Genomic DNA, 18,008 nt, shown 5'->3' with positions numbered 1-18,008 from the left:
GCAGACACTGCTATCCTGCACGTTGTGGCTTATTTCCACCGCTCACAAGGCAGATGGCGATGAGGGGAAGCCGCGGTTCCCCAGCCCACTACCTGCCTGCCCCTCTGTCTCCCCGGCAGGGGAACTGCCTGGGCCACGGAGGTTGGAAGTGCCGGCTGGTGGGGAGGGACCAGACGTGGGGCCAAAGCTTGGGGTGCAGGAGTCCCACACACTCGCAGGCAGCTCACCAGTGGTGCAGGGAGACCCTCTAAGGTCAGGGAGCTGGGCGCAGATGAGGAGCCCTGAAACCACACGATGGCTGGGGGGCTCGGCCTTGGACCTGGGGTGCCGGGCACAGCGACAGGGATGAAGGCAAGGGTGCACGCCCGCACGCCGCACTCAGGCACCGGGTATAGCATGAGGCAGCAAGTGGCCCCCAAGGAGGGAGGCTGGAGGGCCAGAACCCACTGTCCCCAGCACACACACATGAAGGACCAGAGTCTCAAGGTGGGCAGAGCCTGACCTGTGACTCCAGGGATTTGGGGTGTCCGGGGCTGGGCCAGGATTCAGGATGTGGGAGACCGGAAGAAACCCAGCATGGCTCTGCGCTCCCAGGAGGAGCAGGAGGAAGAGGACGGGGTGAGGAATCTCCCCCCACACACACACACGTGCATGCATCGCACACACTCATACACTCATGCACGCACATGCCTGCATGCACACACTCGTGTGCACACTCATCCATGCACGCACACAAACATGCACACACTTATACACACATGTGCACCCACACTCACGCACACACACACACACACTTTCAAATGCACAGGAAGCTGGTAAGAAAGGGAAGCCACCAGAGGACATCCGACGCGGGAACCCAGGCCGGGCAGGTGGCTGATGCGTCGCTGCCCTCTGAGACCTGGAGAGCTTGGAGAGCCCGTCATCCCTCAAGAGCCAACCGCAGCAACGCGGGGCCTGAGCACGGTGGGCAGTGAGGTCAAAGCTCTAGCGGGGGCCCACACCCCCAGCGGCCCCTTCAGCAAACACTCACATGGGGAGCCCTTACACGGGGGACAGTCTTAAACCTGGCTCTGCACCGAGGGGACCCCCGGGAACACATCTGCACACGTCTGCCCAGCTGAGACATCTAAAATCTACTGGGCAAGCACGTGAAGCCCCCAGGTACCTGGCCGAGGGGAAGGCCAATCTTGATAGAACCCACATCAGCACCGCTCTTGAAGAATTTCCAGCAAAATTCTCACAAATGTGAGCTCACAGTCAAAACCACAAAAAACCTGCGAGGCAAGAATCCCCAGGAGCACCAGCAGATTCTTGCTTCTTCCTGAAAAGCCCCCAGGACTGCAGGGATGGAATTCCTTGCCACGTCACAAAACCCGGAATGGCAGGGAAAACAGGAGTGAGCAGACAGCGGTCTCAGGAACCAGACATGAGTCACAGGACAGAGCCACGCTGGGCTGGGGGCCCCAGGACACGAGGACGCAGGAGGGGAAGGGGCGGCACTCCAGGCTTGTCCCAGCCTCCTGGGACACGACCCCTGCCCCAGACGACTGGGGTCTCTGCCCCCCGAGATGCAAGGCCCATGTGGTTGAAGGGGATGCTGGGACCCCCACAGAGCAGCACCACCCCCAAACCCAGCAGAAGACCAGAACACCCAAAGACAATTCTGACCAACCCAAGAGGAAAAGTGGAAAATCCTGGCAGCCAGGCCACGAGGCAGGCACCTCCAGGAGGCCACCTTCCATGGACTGGACGACTTTGAACAGGAAGGGAGTGAACAGGTGCGCAGCAGGAGAACCAGGGGGTGGGGGCGGCCAGAGACAAGCCTGCCTGACGGCACCCGGGCTCGCAAGCCATGGCTGAGGTTCCAGACCTCACGACAGATCATCTGATGAGCATGAATATCCTCAGGGAAGGTTCAGACAGCTGCTGGGGGTCTGGGCAAGCATTGACCCACAAACATGTGGAAGGCCAAATTGCAAAAAAAAAAAAAATGCAAGATGATAGCAAGATTTTTCCAGGAAAGCAAAAGCAGCCTGGCTCTGAACAGCATTAACACGGTTAGAAAGCACGCAGGGCCAGACTTCCTGAGGCGGGGAGGTGGCCCTCCTACCTTGTCATCATCCTCACAGGTCATGACGTTGGAGAAGGGGATCTCCGCCTTGAACATCTTCCGACAGTGCATGAGCTGAACCAGCAGGTAACACACAGTCTTGAACTTCATCCTCTTGGCAGGCTTTATGTCGGAGAGGATCAGCCCTGGAAATATCTGTGCCGACAGCCGGCACGGAGACACCCGTCAGCAGACCCATGCTGCCCCCCATGCCCCCAAGCTGGGAGCGGGCACCTGACGGGGACAGGGAGATCATGGGGACCGTGTGCTCAAGGCCAAACAGACGTGGATGGAACCAGCAAGCCGGGCCTACAGCACACAGCTCGCAGCTACCCTGGGGCCTCTGAAAACCAGAGCAAGGCCCCAGTCCTGGGGAGGAGCCGTGGGAAGATTTGGGGCCAGGCCAGGTAGGGACCCTGGAGCCTGGACGTTACTGGCTGGGCCAGCAGCTGGCTGAGGACCACCACCCACCAACCCCTGGGGTCCCTGCCCTTCTTACCCCACCCTCCACTCCCACATGGGTGGCCTTTGCTGTCCTGGGGTCCAGCGCCAACCCCTCACCCGGCCCTCCTCCAAGCCCACCGACACCTGCCATACCCTCTCTCCCGTTCTTCAGGAGTGAGCTCACTGAGCCCAGCCTGTCCTGCCCTGGAGCCCCCAGCAGCCACGGTCCCCAGGTCACAAGGGGCAGCACAGCCCCGATCCACGGACACACAGGACAGAGAAGCTTGAAGCTCTCCCTCATATCCCACCTGCTATGTCCTGAAGGAGTACTGGGGCCACCCGTGCCCGGAGCCCCTCCCCTGCGCCCTGCACCCCTCCCCTGTGCCCTGAACCCCTCCCCTGCGCCCTGAACCCCTCACCTGCGCCCTGAACCCCTCCCCTGCACCCTGAGCCCCTCACCTGCGCCCTGAACCCCTCACCTGCGCCCTGAGCCCCTCACCTGCACCCTGAGCCCCTCACCTGTGCCCTGCGTCCCTCACCTGCGCCCTGTGCCCCTCACATGTGCCCTGAGCTCCTAACCTGTGTCCTGAGCCCCTCACCTGTACCCTCACTTTCCCCTGAGCCCAGCACCCCTCACCTGTGCCCTGAACCCCTTCCCTGCACCCTGAACCCCTCACCTGCACCCTGACCCCTCACCTGCGCCCTGCACCCCTCACCTGCGCCCTGAACCCCTCACCTGAGCCCTGAACCCCTCACCTGCACCCTGAGCCCCTCACCTGCGCCCTGAGCCCCTCCCCTGCACCCTGTGCCCCTCACCTGCGCCCTGAACCCCTCACCTGCGCCCTGCACCCCTCACCTGCGCCCTGAGCCCCTCCCCTGCGCCCTGAACCCCTCCCCTGCACCCTGTGCCCCTCACCTGCGCCCTGAACCCCTCACCTGCGCCCTGCACCCCTCACCTGCGCCCTGAACCCCTCCCCTGCGCCCTGCGCCCCTCACATGCGCCCTGAGCTCCTAACCTGTGTCCTGAGCCCCTCACCTGTACTCTCACTTTCCCCTGAGCCCAGCACCCCTCACCTGTTTCCTGAACCCTTCACCTCTGTCCTATACCCCTCATTTGTGCCCTGAACCCCTCACCTGTGCCCTGAGCCCCTCACCTGCACCCTGAACCCCTCACCTGCACCCTGAGCCCCCCACCTGCACCCTGCACCCTCCACCTGCACCCTGCACCCCCCACCTGTGCCCTGAGCCCCTCACCTGTGCCCTGAGCCCTTCCCAGGCCCTGTACCCCTCATGTGTGCCCCAAGCCCTTCCCCAGGCCCTCCACCCCTCACCTGAACCCTGAAAAGACTAGGTCTCCCTTGATCATGTCCAGCTCAGTTTCCTTAAGCACAGTGACACGATGGTCACAGGCCCCCTGTGTGCACAGCACCCCTTTGCTCAGTGCTCCCCCATCCCTGGCCTGTTTTGCAAGGGGGGGTAAAGGCCCGGGGAGGTGGTGGGCACAGAGGATGCAGGACAGTCCAGCCCCTGAGAGGACCCGGGCTCCGACTGGCCTGGCCCAAGCCAGGTGAGCGGGAACCCCGTCCCAGTCCTGGAGCTCACCTTCCGCCGATGTGACGGCACGATGAAGAAGGTCTCGATGTTGTGAGCTTTCAGAAAACTGTTCCTCTCGTGCCCATGCCCCGGCTCCACCTCGTAGTCACCGTTCAAGCACGCCAGGGTCGTCTTCGTGATGTGGACCTTCCTGCAAGACAGCAGCACCACAGTGCCCAGGGCCTGCCGAGGCAGCGCTGGCGGCCCACCCATGGGCAGGTCCAGGAGGGGCACTCGGGCTCCCTGTGTCACCGGGCAGCGCCGGTCACCTGGGAAGAAGAGGGGGAGGGAGCCCAGCAAGGGGGGAGCTGCTGGGGAGGGCTCGGGACCGGGGACGGGCCGAGCATCAGCGGGAGCAGAGGGGAGCATTCCAGGCTCTGGGGCAGCAGAGGGGTCTCGGGTGCAAGCACAGAGTGGGAGTGGATGCCACCGCGGGTCCCAGCCAAGGCGTGGCCTGGCCGGCCCGGACGCGGTCAGCCCCACAAGCCCCTTCCGCGGACACAGACGGGGTGGGGCTGCCCAGCGTCCGTTGCCTCTCAGTCCTGCAGGACCGAAGGCCCAGCTATGCGTGTGACGGTCCCAGACGGCAGGGGAAGGGGATGCAGGCCTGGAGCTGGGGGACGTGCAGGTGGCTCCTGCCACGGCTCCCACCGTGGCTCCCCCAGGACCCCCAGGGCAGGTGGAGTTTGCTCAGGACCCGGTGTCGTCTGCTTTGCGGCCGCCCGGCCCATGCTCCCAGCACGTGAGTTTGGGGAAGCGGCGCGGGCCCCTCCCACACTGTCCTCTGGACCCCAGAGCACACTGCCTCGCCCTGACTCACCCGGGCAGGCCGGCGGCCTCCATGACGTTGGCGAGGGTCACGTCGTTGGACCACACGTCATACTGCCACTTGCGCAGGCCGAGGACCCCGCAGAGGACCCGGCCGGTGTGCAGCCCCACACGCATGTTCAGATCCACCTCCGTGGCCTCCGCCACCGACCTGCAACAGACACGTCATGGCATGGGGCTGGGCCCTTGCCCATACCCGTGAGCTTGCACACGCAGGGGAGTCTGCACAGGCGGGAGCACGGGGCTCTCCGGACCTAGTCAGCCTGATCCCCGAGCATGGCTCCAGGTGGGCAGGGCTGCTCTGGGCCAGGCCCCCCAGCTCCCTGGCCACTGGGCATCTCACGCTGTGTCCACGCCACCCCTTGCCCCTCCCCACCTAGGGCAGCCCCCAGGGGGACATAAGCCTGGGACCTCCAATCCCCTCTGTGTCCCGCTGACCCGGTTGGGGGCTCGTGCCCACTTGCTGGCCAAGGGCATCCGGGGAACAGCCAGGGTTTGACCCCGAGCTCCAGACATGACCCTCGAGTAGACTTTACGGGATGACAAGCGTGTGGATGCCGAAATCAGGCGGCGGGTCCAGGTGGGCAGGCCGCCCGCGGCTGGGGAACGTGGGCCAGCATGAGTCCCAGCAGCACCCAGGGGACGCCGCCCGCTGCAGGGAGCTCCGTGCGAGCGATCATGTGGGGGCACCCACAGGGTGCCACGCATGGTTTCCCCAACTCTAGGCCTCACTGCCACACTCACAGGTACACAACGCACTACGTCAGACCAAAGGGGACACACAGCAGCCGTGCCGAGGCCCTCCGATGCCGTCTCCTGTGTGTCCCGCTCTTGCCCAACGGGCAGAAGTTATATTATCACAGAAAATGCTAAAGCAGGGCATTGCGGAAGCGACAGCGGCTCTCCATGGGCTCCAAGGGACAGGAGTGCAACGAGGCTCCGTGGGAGGGAGCGCTGAGCCACGTGACCCCGCCTGTCCACAGGTGGCCCCCACAGCAGGCGTGTCCAATGCGGCTCCCCCGCCCGCGGCAAAGCCCAACCACAAAGGGCCAGGAGGCTGAGCTGCGGCCCAGGACACAAGGCCCCGTGGTTAGAAGGTCTGTCACGAGGGAGAAGGGAGACCAGGAAACATCGGACACACAGGGTCGCCAGGCTGCCACCCGGGGCCGGCCCACTGGACAACCCGCCCTCCATCCCCTCCCAGCATAAGGTGCCCTGCGGCCCAGCCACATGCAGACCCCCCACCCCACCCAGGATAGCAGGCCACCCGTGAGCTCAATGATAAATCTCCCTCCTACTTCAGAACTTGGGGTGGATTCGTGTGCACCCGCCTTGGTCCTAATATGACGTGGCCCAGCTGAGATGCAGCCTCCGGAAAGCCCTCCCAGATCCTCACCCCCATCCCTGAGGACCCATCACTGGTGCTGGTACAACAGGGTCTGTCAGAGACCGCTTCCGGCCATGCCCTGACCACTGGGCAGTCTGGCCCAAACCACCAGAGACTCGGGGGTGCCTGGGTCCCTTAAAACATCTGAGTTAGAAATCCTGAAAGAAAACAAGGGGCTTTAAGGACAAAATAAAGAGCTTGGGGTCTTCTGTCCAGAATGTATGCCCAGGACACACACACAGGGGCTGCTGAGGAGAGCGTCCAGAGGCTTTGGCTCTCAGAACCTCAGATGGGCAAAGGCGCCGCTCCGCGTGGGGAGCACACATGAGCAGGGCGGCCCCTGATTTCTAGGGATGTCCCATCAGCCCAGCAAGGTGACCAGGCCAACCTCTGCCCTCTCCGGGTCTCCGTTTCCCGTGTGCAATCCAGGGCGGAGCTGAATGAGCGCCAACGGACTCTGACAGCCGCCCAGCTACCCTGGCGTCTCCAGGCTCAAGGCCACAGCCCATGTCCCACTAACCCCTGTTCTGGAAGACACAGGGGCAGAAACACCGGGAGAGGGTCCGTGAGGACTGCGACTGCAGGACGGCCCGAGCAGTCCTCGTGGCCGTGGACCCCACTCCACGCGGCTGCTGGGTCCCGTCACCTGGCTGGAGCACCCCCGCCCGGAAGGACAGCGTCCCGCTCGGCCCTGCCTGCCCTGCCCCGGCGTCCATGAGCAGACTGCCCAGCGGTCCCACGGGATCCCGCCGCCACACCGCCTCGCCCCCATCAAAGCCGTCCTGGACCATCGGGAGCCCAGCACCACCTCTGTGTCCACCGAGGGCCCGGCCCCTAGGACCAGAGCGTTTCACGTCAGGTCCAAGGTCCCTGGTGCGCATCCGGAAGTCCGCGTGTCACGGGTTTTCAGCAAAGGCGACTCAGGAGTCTGTGGATGTGTCTTCGACACCTACTAAGTTTTACACACATTGAACATCTTTTCTCTCAATTTGAACTTTTCTCAGTCATTTACCAACCTCTAGTGAGAAGCACCGAAGCAAACAAAACAGGGTTAAAATTTTGGATTTTTTTTTTTTTTATATTTGCAAAAGGGAACACAGGGAGACGTGAACGAGAAGAGCTGCAAACAGTGTTTCTGCCCATTTTACAGCATCTCCACCTCCACAGCCAGGAAGGGGCAAAGGTCACAGGGACCAAATCCTGCAGCCCGCACACCCTCACCTCTTACGGAAGGTTCTGCCTCAAACATCTGGATCCTGGTGGCAGTAGATACACGGTCACCTGGACACTCACGTCTCAGTAAGCCGCGCATCAGGGGCGGTCTCACCGAGACACGTTTGCCGAGAACAGAGACGGGAGGGGGGCCTGCGGAGCCGTGGGAGACGGCCCCCCGCCCTGGGCCATCCCTGCTCGGGCTGGCCGCGGCGGGGTCAGCGGACAACCACGGCGGCCTCGCCAGCTCGAGGCTGGGTCCCAGAGGGCAGAGCACATGCCGTTCACTTCCCCTGATCCAATACCGAAAAACAAAACACCCAGACCTCGCCCCGCACGCTTGCCGGTCCGATGCGCGATTTGCTAAGGCCTGTGACAGACGAGGATCTCGCGCTACTGGAAACGCACAGAATCCCGACGCTTGGGAGCAGAGGAATCTCCTGCACCCTGTGCTGAGTGGCCCCTTCCCTGCGGAGTGGGGGAATGGATGCTCCAGCAGCTGGGGACCCGCTGGGAGGTCCCCCAGCCCCGCGAGCTGCACCTGCCATGGGGTGGGAGCCCCGGGCCTTCGCTTCCACATCGGCACCCTTGTGTTGTCTTTAACACGGAGCCTGTAAACCTTCCCGCCTGTTATTCCCACAGGGACACACTTCCCACCAAGTGCAACACAAGATCCTTCCCCACCCGCCGGACCGGGAACACGTCCTCGATCCCTCCAGCCTCAGGACAGGTCAGAACCCAGGCGTCCGGGGCCTGCACGCGCCTGCCCGTGAGGAGACTCCTTCCCTCCGTCCAGCGGCAGCGAACGCCCGGCCCCTCACAAGCCCGTCCTGAGCGCACACGTCGGGGGACCGTCGTGTCTGCGCAGTGAGCAACCCTCCTGGACGTGCGGCCAGCACGGCACCACCCCCGACCCTGAGCACCCCAGAACCACACACAGGGTCCGCATGCACTGGCCCCAACCGTCCCCTGCTCTGGGTCCCCCTGTGCACTCAGAGGACCCCCCGCTGGAGTCCCCGGGCCTCTTCCGCCCCCAACCCCAGGGCTGGGTCTCTCTCGCTCTCACTCTCTGTTCTCCTGTGTTCCTCATGCAACTTTGATGCCACTACTTCTCGGCTCCGAGTGTGGACGTCTACACCCGTGCCTGCTAACCCCGTCTCGCCGGACTGCACCCACCCCTCCACGCTGCTGAGATGTGGGCCCCAGCTCAACCTCCCAGCCCACACCTTCCCTGCCCCGACGGAGGGTCCCTGATTCTTCATCCCGCTCTCTGATGGGACGCGAGGAGGCTGGCTCAGAAGTGCGGCCGGCCCACGGTGTCCCCGGAAGGCACACCTGCTCCCTCTAAGCTCCTCCGGCAGGGAGCCCCTGGACACCTTCGTCCGTGAAGACAAGCACGTGCATTCTTTTCGGTGGAATTCGTCTGGATCTGAGCTTACCCCCTCCCCGGCTGACTCCCTGGATGTCTTGTCTGGCTAAGCCAGGAAGCTGATTTCTTCCTGCGCCATTAACGCATCCCCGACCCGAGCCTCGCCATGCAGCCTGGCTCTCCGCAGCCTGGGGACACGTGGCCCCTGAGCCCTGCAGGGCCCATGGGGGTGCGAGGCGGACCCGTCCCCGCGGATACTCACGTGATGGTGTCGATCATGTCCAGGCCCATCTCCACGCAGCAGTGGGCGTGGTCGGTCTTGGGCTGGGTGAGGCCAGACACGCAGTAATAGCAGTCCCCGAGGATCTTGATCCGGCGACAATGATTCTCCTGGGGGACGAGAGGACAGATCGCATGTTAGTGACGCGCCCGGGGCGCACCTTCGCCACCACGCACCACGGGCACCCGGCCCCACAACCCCGCCCAAGGGACCCCCTCCAAGGCCAGGGCAGCCTCAGGAGGGGGAAGAGCCCCACACAGTGATCAGGGTCACTGGGGGCACCCACGCACCCCCACGCCTGCACTCAGGCCTGTACCCACGCAGGGGTCCGCCCCGCCCGTCCCTCAGACCACCTGGCCAAACCCGCAGACCAGCCAAGGTTGGGAAGCTGCCCCAAGTCCAGAGCCAGCGCCTTTCCCAGACGTTCTCTCTGCTGGGGGCCCGGCACAGCGCCCCTCCTGACCACCATGCCTGACATCAGAGCCCCACACACACCAGCTCCAGACGGGCAGGTGCACGCACCTGAGTGTCCCTGAGGTTGAGGTCCGTGGGACACGTGGGCGGCTGTCACCAGAGAGTCACCTGCCAGGGCCCGAGCCCCAAGGGGACAGCCAGGGTCTGCACCCTGACCTGGCCGCCCACAGGGACACCCAGAACGTCCACTCTGGCATTTATACGACAGTAAGAGAGCATCCGCACCCACCTCGCCGTCCCGCTGGGGAAGGACTTCCTAGCGCCCGTCGTGCACTAGCCCATCGGTCTCGGCTGTGATTATGGCCATGACTCAAGTTTTACTTCTCAGACGCTTCCGTAAAGCTCCCCTTTATGCCCCTAAAATAGCAGACAGCCTCACAAAACTCCTTCCCATGAGCAGGTCCTGCCCCTGGACGTTCAAGACGTTCTTCAAATCGCATTAACACACTCAAAGGTGATAGCAAATCCTCTCTACGTTAACGCAAGCAGCAAATTTCATGAAAATTTGTGACGTTTCCCAGAACAAACACACGCAGTGAGAAGCGTGGCTTGTTTCCACGTTGCGTGGGTCGCGTGGGCCCGTGGGTGTCTGCAAGGGGCCGGCCTCGCCAGCACATCCCGGGTGAGGAGCACCCCCCAGGCCCCAAGATGTCCTGCACTCCCAGAGCCCCACGGCCCCCACTCTGAGAGCACATCCCACAGCTCCTGTCCCATCCTGCTCTCCATCCGTCACAGAAGACCTCCCTCCTGCGGGTTTCCTCCAACGAGACACGTTAACCTGAGAATTCACAGTGAGAACTCTCAGCTCCCGCTTCCTGCATGCCCACACTGGCCCGGGCCGCAACCCCGCATCAGAGGACCGGGCGCCCACCCAGCCCCGGGACCCTTCAGCAGGCAGAGCCCTCGGGCTCCCCCCGCTGACTGCGAGCTGACCTCAGGGAGGTCCGGGTCTGGCCACTCAGCCTCCGAGTGACCGCGGGGCGGGCAGCCACTTAACCGTTAGAACGCCAGCCTCCCTGTCTATGGAAGGGGTCCTCCTGGTGTCCCAGGGGAAGGCCATGCTGGGGGTGACCTGTCCCCAACAGTGAGAGCAGGCCAGGGACAGAGAGCCCCTCTCCCAACCTCCCCTATCCCCAGACCCAGGGATGACACCAGCGGCCACTGCCCAGCCTCACCCCTCTCCTGGCTGCCAGGACGTCCTCCCAGCAATCAGTCTGGGGTTCCAGACCCACCCCCCGAGGAGCCCACGGAGATGACAGCGCTATTTTTGCAGACGATTTCGGGAAGGGCACCCATACCCGGAGCTGGGTACCTCAAGGGAGATGTGTGCCCATCAGCACCACCACAGGGCATTCCTGTGCCCCTGGTGTGTCCCGAGGTGCTCCCGGCGGCCTCTTGTCCTTCTTTGCGTGTCCTGTCTCTGGACAGGCAGGTGCGTGTGAGCTGCAGGAGTGTGACCATAGCTGCCCCGTGTGGCCGATCTCCAAGTGAGGGCAGGGGGGCAAAGTCACTTAGCAGGTAGCGTCCAGGGGCCACAGCCTCCTAATTACAGCCTGTCAGCAGCAGATGTGTCCTTGGTGACCATCCCCCAGCACGAAGCCATGGCCCCTCCTCACCGGCCCCGCAAGGCCGGGCCAGGGACACAGCCCACGGCAGACTGGGGCAGTAAGCGGCTAACCCTTCATCTTGTCCTTCTAATCTCAAATGTCCTGGCTGTCGTTAGCTGGCTTGAGAGACCAAAAGAGGTGTTTTCACTGAGTTTGGTGCGTTTTGATTTAAAATCTTCCCGGTGGTTCCAGAACACCAGCACTGGAGCTGAGCCCAAGCCTTTACGATGACTGGACAGCTCTTCCTGAGACCTCCGCCCACAGCGTCCAAACTGTCCCTCCCCCCAGGCTGGGGGACAGAGTGGCTGGTGGCCCAGAGGGGTGGCAGGAGGACCCAGGGGGGAAGGCCTCATGCTGAGCCTGCCAGGTGTGGTCTGCAGGCTCGCAGACAAGCTCTGACCCACCAGCCCTGCTGTGGGGCAGCCGTGGGGGCCTCGGAGGGCAGGGACCCATGACGTAAGCAATCGTGATCGCTGGGAAGGAGCACACACCACCATTCGCTTCGACTTCCATTCCACTTAACGCATCCGCACACGGCTCTGTTCATCTGGCCCTTCTGTGCCGGCCCCTGGGTAAGATGGGGGTCCTGCTATCCCGGAGCCTCCACCCGCCAGGAGGGACCGCCCAGGAGCAGATGTCTGTCCTGCAGCGGGGCCGTCTCTGCAGCCCCAGACTGGCCTGACAAGGCACCTCCCGGTAGCGCATCAGCTCCCGATGCCCAGGATGGAGAGTGCCCGAGGGACAGCCCCGTAAGCCTGACCGTGCGGGCAAGGCCGCCCTCCCTCCACGCACCTGGTCTCAGGTCTAACACTAAGGAACCGAGCCATGCAAATAGTTTACTCACTTAAAAAAAATTAAATTGAGTGGCGCCTGGGTGGTTCAGTCGGTTGAGTGTCCGACTCCTGATTTTGGTGAGGGCCATGAGTTCAAGCCCCGCATCGGGCTCTGTGCTCCATGGGGGTCTGCTTGAGATTCTCTCTCCCCCTCTCCCGCTCTCTCAAATACATAAATAAATCTTTTTTAAAAAATTAAGTTGAAAACAGCAATGCCCCAAAACCAAAACCAGAACGAAATAAGCCTAAGGGTGACCACGTCGGGAGCGTGACCGCCACAGTTATTCCAGGTGACGTGACCGTGTGTGCAGTGGGATGTCAGCCAAGGACCAAACAAAGAAATGCTAGAAGAATCCCAAACCGCGTGCAGCGGTCTTGTGGGTGTTGACGCTGACAACGTTCTTCTGAACTGAGGGAATCTAAACACACGAAACCAGTAAATGGCGTTATCGTCGGCAGGAAAGTTTCCAGCCTCGGGGGAGGGGAGACACGGGAAGGAAAATCGAAGGAGTGAAGTTATTTGGGGAGTTGGAAATACCCACACAAACGCAGAATTTGTTGTTATTCCTCTAAAAAATACACGCATCCCTGCATCCTGAGATGCCAGAGTATGAGCAGGCAGAGTGGGGAGCACCGGGCAAGTGACTCTGGGGAGAAGGCCAACCCCCGTGGTCCGGGCAGTGACGGCCACACTCCAGGGACAGCACGGAACCTCCTCCCAGAAAGGACACGCCAACGAGGTGCGAGCTGTCTGCTTGCAACTACACCTTCAGTGGCACGAAAGGGACAAATCTTCCCACGGTCCTGGGTGGTCCCCGGGCCACGGCAACCCCTCGTGGCCCGTGGGCACGCAGCCTGCCCTCCAGCAGCAAAGGCACTCTCCACCCGGGGAAAGAGCGCCTGGAGCCCGAAGATCCCGATTCCCACGGCCGGCTCCCGTCTCCCAGGGACCGCGCTCCTGAACCGGGCGGCCCCCGGCGGGCAGGGTGGGGCGAGTTTCTACTGCACAGAAACGACACGTTCCTCTGAATTCCAAACACCTACTGGTTTTTCAGGAAACAATGTTTATTTCCTGCTAATTAAGGAGTAATTAAAGAAATCCAGGCTCATCCTAGATGAATGCAGGAAGCTCCGAAAATTAAAACTGGGGATGCACGAGTCAGCGAGAACCAGTCCTTCTGGGACCCTCCCCCCAGCCGTCCCCCAACAGCACGCACCCTGTGTGTGCACGCATTCTGGAAGCGGGGCTTCCTTCCACCCCACGGGCCATCCCGCGCACACTCTGACCGCTGGGGTCAGCCTCTCCAGCTGAGCGCGGACGACACGCGTGCTGCTTCCTCCTCCCAGCTGGTCGCAGCCCTGACCACACTTGGCCCAGCTGCGGCCTCCCTCCTGCGCTGGACATCCCGGGCAGAGCCCTGCGCTCCCCCATCGGTCCGCTGCGTGCAGTCCTGACGGCGTGTGCACAGCACGTCCACGGAAAGAGCACCACTCGGCAGCAACAAGCCGTCGGCGGGCGAGCGCGCCCGGGCACGCGGCACCGACAGCTTGGAGCGGCTCCCAGGACGAGGGCGTCGGGGCAGGGAGGGACGGCAGGCCATTGGGTATCCTCACGTTTCACAGGCCAGGAAACCAAGGCATGAGACTCGAGGGTGCCCCGAGTCCTCGTGGCTGCCCGCCCGGCGAGTCCTGGCCCCTGGATCAAGCCCAAGGAAAGCCAGAGGAGGAGGAAGGCCGGGGCACGGGAAGGACAGACATGAGCACACGCCCCAGCGAGCTCCAGCTCTCAGACTGGTTTCCACGGGAACACCCAGGCTAACACAGATAACTAACACCTTCACTAACACAAGTCACGATAGTCATCTTCCAGCAACTCAAGGTTGAGCAAAACAGCCAGACTGTGCTCAAGCCTCACATTCGCCGTGGTGGCCAGAGTCTCACCCTCGGCACCGTCCTGTCTTCCCTCACAGTCCCAACCAACCCCTGCATTCTGTCCCAGTGCTCCTGCGTGTCGGGTCGGGTGGCCCCCGCTGTGTGTGAGTCGGGGACAGTGCAGACTGGCCCAGCCCAGGGTGGGGTCCCCGAGGAGAGCCCATGAGCAGACACAGCGCACCCGACAGGAAAGGCCTCCTGGGCTTGTCCACCCTCGCCAACTGCCCACTGGCTTGGGTGCGAATCAGCCGCCTTGCCCGGGTGTGCGGCCTATGGTGTCCTAAATCTGAATGTATCCCCTGTCATGGGCCAGACAAAGGCCACCTCGGGCCTGAAAACCTACAACAGTACAACAAGCTCACGCCGGAAACAGTCCCTGGAAGGGTTCCTGGGGTCACGACCCCAACTAAGGACCTGTCACCCTGAGGAGCAGGCGGGGAGCCAGGCTGGCCTCCACAGCCGGCAAAGTTGGGCTCCAGCCTCGCCACGGCCTCCTGGAAGTGCCTGGAGGGACAAGGCCAGTCACCTGGGCAGCTCAGCAGCAGAAACCATCCAGAATGAAAGAAAAGGAAAAGGAGCCCAAAATAGAAAAGGATCCTCCTTTTCTATTGAGTTGCGGGACGTCAAGACCTGGACACAGGTGAACCGGGGTCCCCAAAGGAAGGGGGAGATGCATAAGGAGTATTTGAGGGCTTTCTCCCCAAGATGACGAAGCCATAAACCTACCGATGTGGGAAGCCCAAACACTGTGAAGAAAACCAAATGGAGGCACATCAAAATCAAATTGCTTAAAACCAGCGGTGAAGAGAAAATCTTGAAAGCAGTCAGAGAAAAAAGACACTTACATGTTCTGGACGGAGGACCAGAGTGTCGTCCTTGGATACAGTACAGCCGAGCAAACACCTGTTAACTCACAATTCTATACCCAGTAAAAAGAAATTCAAAAATTAAGGGCAAAACAAAGACCTTTCCCAGAAACAGAGACAGAGAGGATTCATCACCAGCTGGCCCGTCCTTCTTTCGGCAGAGAAACCCCGTGGAGAGCGCTGGCGAATCCCACACGCCCCGAGAGCAACAGACCCTCCAAAGGGAACGGCGCGTTTGTGCAAACAAAAATGGTAACAATGCAGAACGGGGTTTATGACAAAAAGTAAAAGATGCACGATTTCACAAAGGCCGAGGAGGGCGGCGCATTCTGCAAGCTTCTCAGACGGAGTCAAGGAATGTGCCGTAGACCCCAGACTAGACACGCACCCACAGTGCCAAGAGCACTCACCCTTCAACCCACGCAGGCACCAGGGCCGGGTCACAGAACACACTCCGTGAACCCGCAAACCGGCAGAAGAAGTAAAACAACAAGGAACGGATGGGACGAACCTCAGGGAGCCGACAGCACAGCCCTCGAATGTGGACTGTTGGGATTCGAGGTAGAAATGGCAAACCCAGCCCTTTACATAAAAAGACACAAACTGGTGGCGGGGGGGGGGGGAGAAGGCATGGAAAAAGACATGTTTCCTGACAATAACCAAAGGAAAGCTGAAATGGACACACTAATACAGCACACAGGACAAAACTAGATTTCCAGTTAAAGAGGGTCATTTCTTTTTAAGACTTTATTTATTTATTTGAGACAGCGAGCACACGAGCAGGGGGAGTGGGAGAGGGAGAAGCAGGCTTCCCGCAGAACAGGGAGCCAGATGCGGGGCTCGATCCCAGGACCCTGGGATCATGACCTGAGCCGAAGGCAGACGTGTCACCGACTGAGCCACCCAGGAGCCCCAAGAGGGTCATTTCTTAATGAAAAAAGAATTAATTAGGAGTCCCTGGGTGGCACAGCTGGTTGAGGGCCCGACTTTAGATTTCGGCTCAGGTCATGATCTCAGGGTCGTGACATCGAGATCCAAGTTGGGCTCCAAGCTCAGTGGAGAGTCTGCTTGGGATTCTCTCTCTCTCTCTCCTGCCCCTCCCCCACTCAAGCTCTCTCTAAAAAAAAAAAAAAAAAAAAACACACAAAGAGCTAATTCATCAGGAGGACCTAAGAACCCTAAATGTTTAGGAATCGAATAGCAGAGCCTGAGAACACAGGCAGCAAAACTGGCAGACAGAGCTATAAATTACATCGCAGAGCTCAACAGCCCTCGCCCAGTAACTAAGAAAACAAGTAGCCAGGATGTGCGTAAAGACGCAGAGTGAGAACATGAGCAGCACCGCCTGAAGAAGAACAAGGTGAGTCTACAGACTCCCATTGTCCTGGGGGCAGGAGGCAGGTGCCATTGTAAGAGACCGGGAGTGGGGGTGGGGAAGGTCTCTGGGGGCCAGCGGTGGGGGGGGGGGCAGCCAGGCTGGTGGCACTGCTAACCACTGAGTCACTGAGCGAATGTGTCCCCACCGGGACCAGGATGCTGATGTCTGGACGCTGGAAAGACCGATTCCGACAGTGGGGGGAAGGCACACCCTTCCATCAGACAGCCCCAGTGGCCGGCAGAACCCTCATCCAGAAGCTTCCTCGGGAGGCGCAGGAGGAAGGTGCAGGCCCAGGAAAGCTCAGAGCAGCACCAAGAGAGCCCCGGGCCACCAGGCACCCTGGGCCCGGACAAAACACACATTCTGACCGCACACAGGAGGTGCTAAGCTCCCACCAGGCCAGCGAGTCACACAAGCCACAAGGGACACGCTCACACTCCTCACTCCTCCTTTATACTTCCCCAAAACCACAGGTGTCAGGCAGGGAGGAGGCCCCGGAGAGGCTTCGTGTGGGCGGAGACAGCGGCTCCCCAGGGCACGAGCCCAGAGACCCCCCACCCCGAGCACAGGCTGCCAGGGCACCCAGCGGACGTGACGGCCAGAAGCAGCGCCCGCCCCCGGTGGACAGCCGCTTCCTACTTTCATCCTGGGGAGAGAAGCAGCAGCCTCCCCCACATGGGGTCCCGCAGAGCGCAGGCCCAGGACATCAACGGGGTGCCACAGGAGAAAGGGTTCTAGCGCCGACCCATTTGGAGCAAGCGGGACCTTACAACTGGACGTCTCAGGATCCCTGCCACCCCTCAGGGAAACTGCAGGGTGGAGGGCGGGGGACGGGGGGCGGCGCCCGGGTCCCACATGCCGCCCACCCCCGAGGCCGAGTGTTCTCCCGCCTGCACCCGGTCAAAAACTGCAGCCAGCGTGACCACCACCCACTCCGCCTGCAGGTCACGGGCAGATGCTGGGGCCTGGCATTCTGTGTCCCGCCCAGGGGCCAGCTCGAGTCTGCAGCCCGCGTGGCACCCTCACCCCGCCCTGCACACACAGGGACATCCTCACGACTCCGCTGTGTGAGCCACGCGGGCAGGGGACCTCTCCTCCCCCTCCCCCACCAAGGGGATGTCTGTCCGCTCTTTCTACCAAGCCCTTTAACTGTGACCTTCCCTGAGAAAAGTTCTGACTCTGAGCAGAGTTTACCCCTCCCCCACAGCCACCGGCTCAGGGTCCCTCTCCGTCCACCTGGAGGGAGGCTGGCCGGGCAGGTGGGCGTGGCTCTACGTCCCTGTGTCCCCGCCCAAGTCCTTGCAGGGCAGGGAAGGCAGGTGTCAAGGCCCAAGGACACCGGGCGGTCAGTTGCCTCCGAAAGCCCAGGCTGTTAGCCCGGCCTGGGCTTGACCTCCGCAGGGCTGAATGTGACCTGCCCCAGGAAGGTCTTAAAACGCCAGCGCTCTCCTGCCACAGGCAAGGGGCTTTGTCATCCTCAAACGTCACCAACTGGCCCCAGCCGTGACCCTCAAGGCAGAGCTGCCCGCGCAGGGCCTCACGACCCAGCCAGCTGGAGGCGCTCGGGCTGCGCTAGGGAGAGCGCTCTCCTTCGCGCCAAGGAACTGCGGGTGATTGACAGCTGGGCGGGGCGAAAGCGCTGGGCGGTCCGCAAGGCGGGAGCTGTGGGTGATTGACAGCTGGGCGGGGCGAAAG

The 18,008-nt window shown here is 61.9% G+C and overlaps 1 protein-coding gene across 1 annotated transcript in view; it reads right to left on the bottom strand.

The window, feature by feature from the left end:
• Positions 1-18,008, bottom strand: part of ADCY1 (adenylate cyclase 1) — a 109,991-nt gene that overhangs the window by 52,085 nt on the left and 39,898 nt on the right. The window contains exons 5-8 of the mRNA XM_035026456.1: positions 9,206-9,333; positions 4,968-5,126; positions 4,157-4,298; positions 2,111-2,266 (exon numbers count right to left, since the gene is read on the bottom strand). Of these exons, the coding sequence (XP_034882347.1) occupies positions 2,111-2,266; positions 4,157-4,298; positions 4,968-5,126; positions 9,206-9,333 (585 nt within the window). The remainder of the gene's footprint in view (positions 1-2,110; positions 2,267-4,156; positions 4,299-4,967; positions 5,127-9,205; positions 9,334-18,008) is intronic.

This window comes from Mirounga leonina, unplaced genomic scaffold (assembly GCF_011800145.1).
Source record: "Mirounga leonina isolate KUSES-001 unplaced genomic scaffold, KU_Mleo_1.0 Mir_199, whole genome shotgun sequence".
Lineage (NCBI taxonomy): Eukaryota > Metazoa > Chordata > Mammalia > Carnivora > Phocidae > Mirounga > Mirounga leonina.
This window is presented reverse-complemented; position numbering and strand designations above follow the sequence as displayed.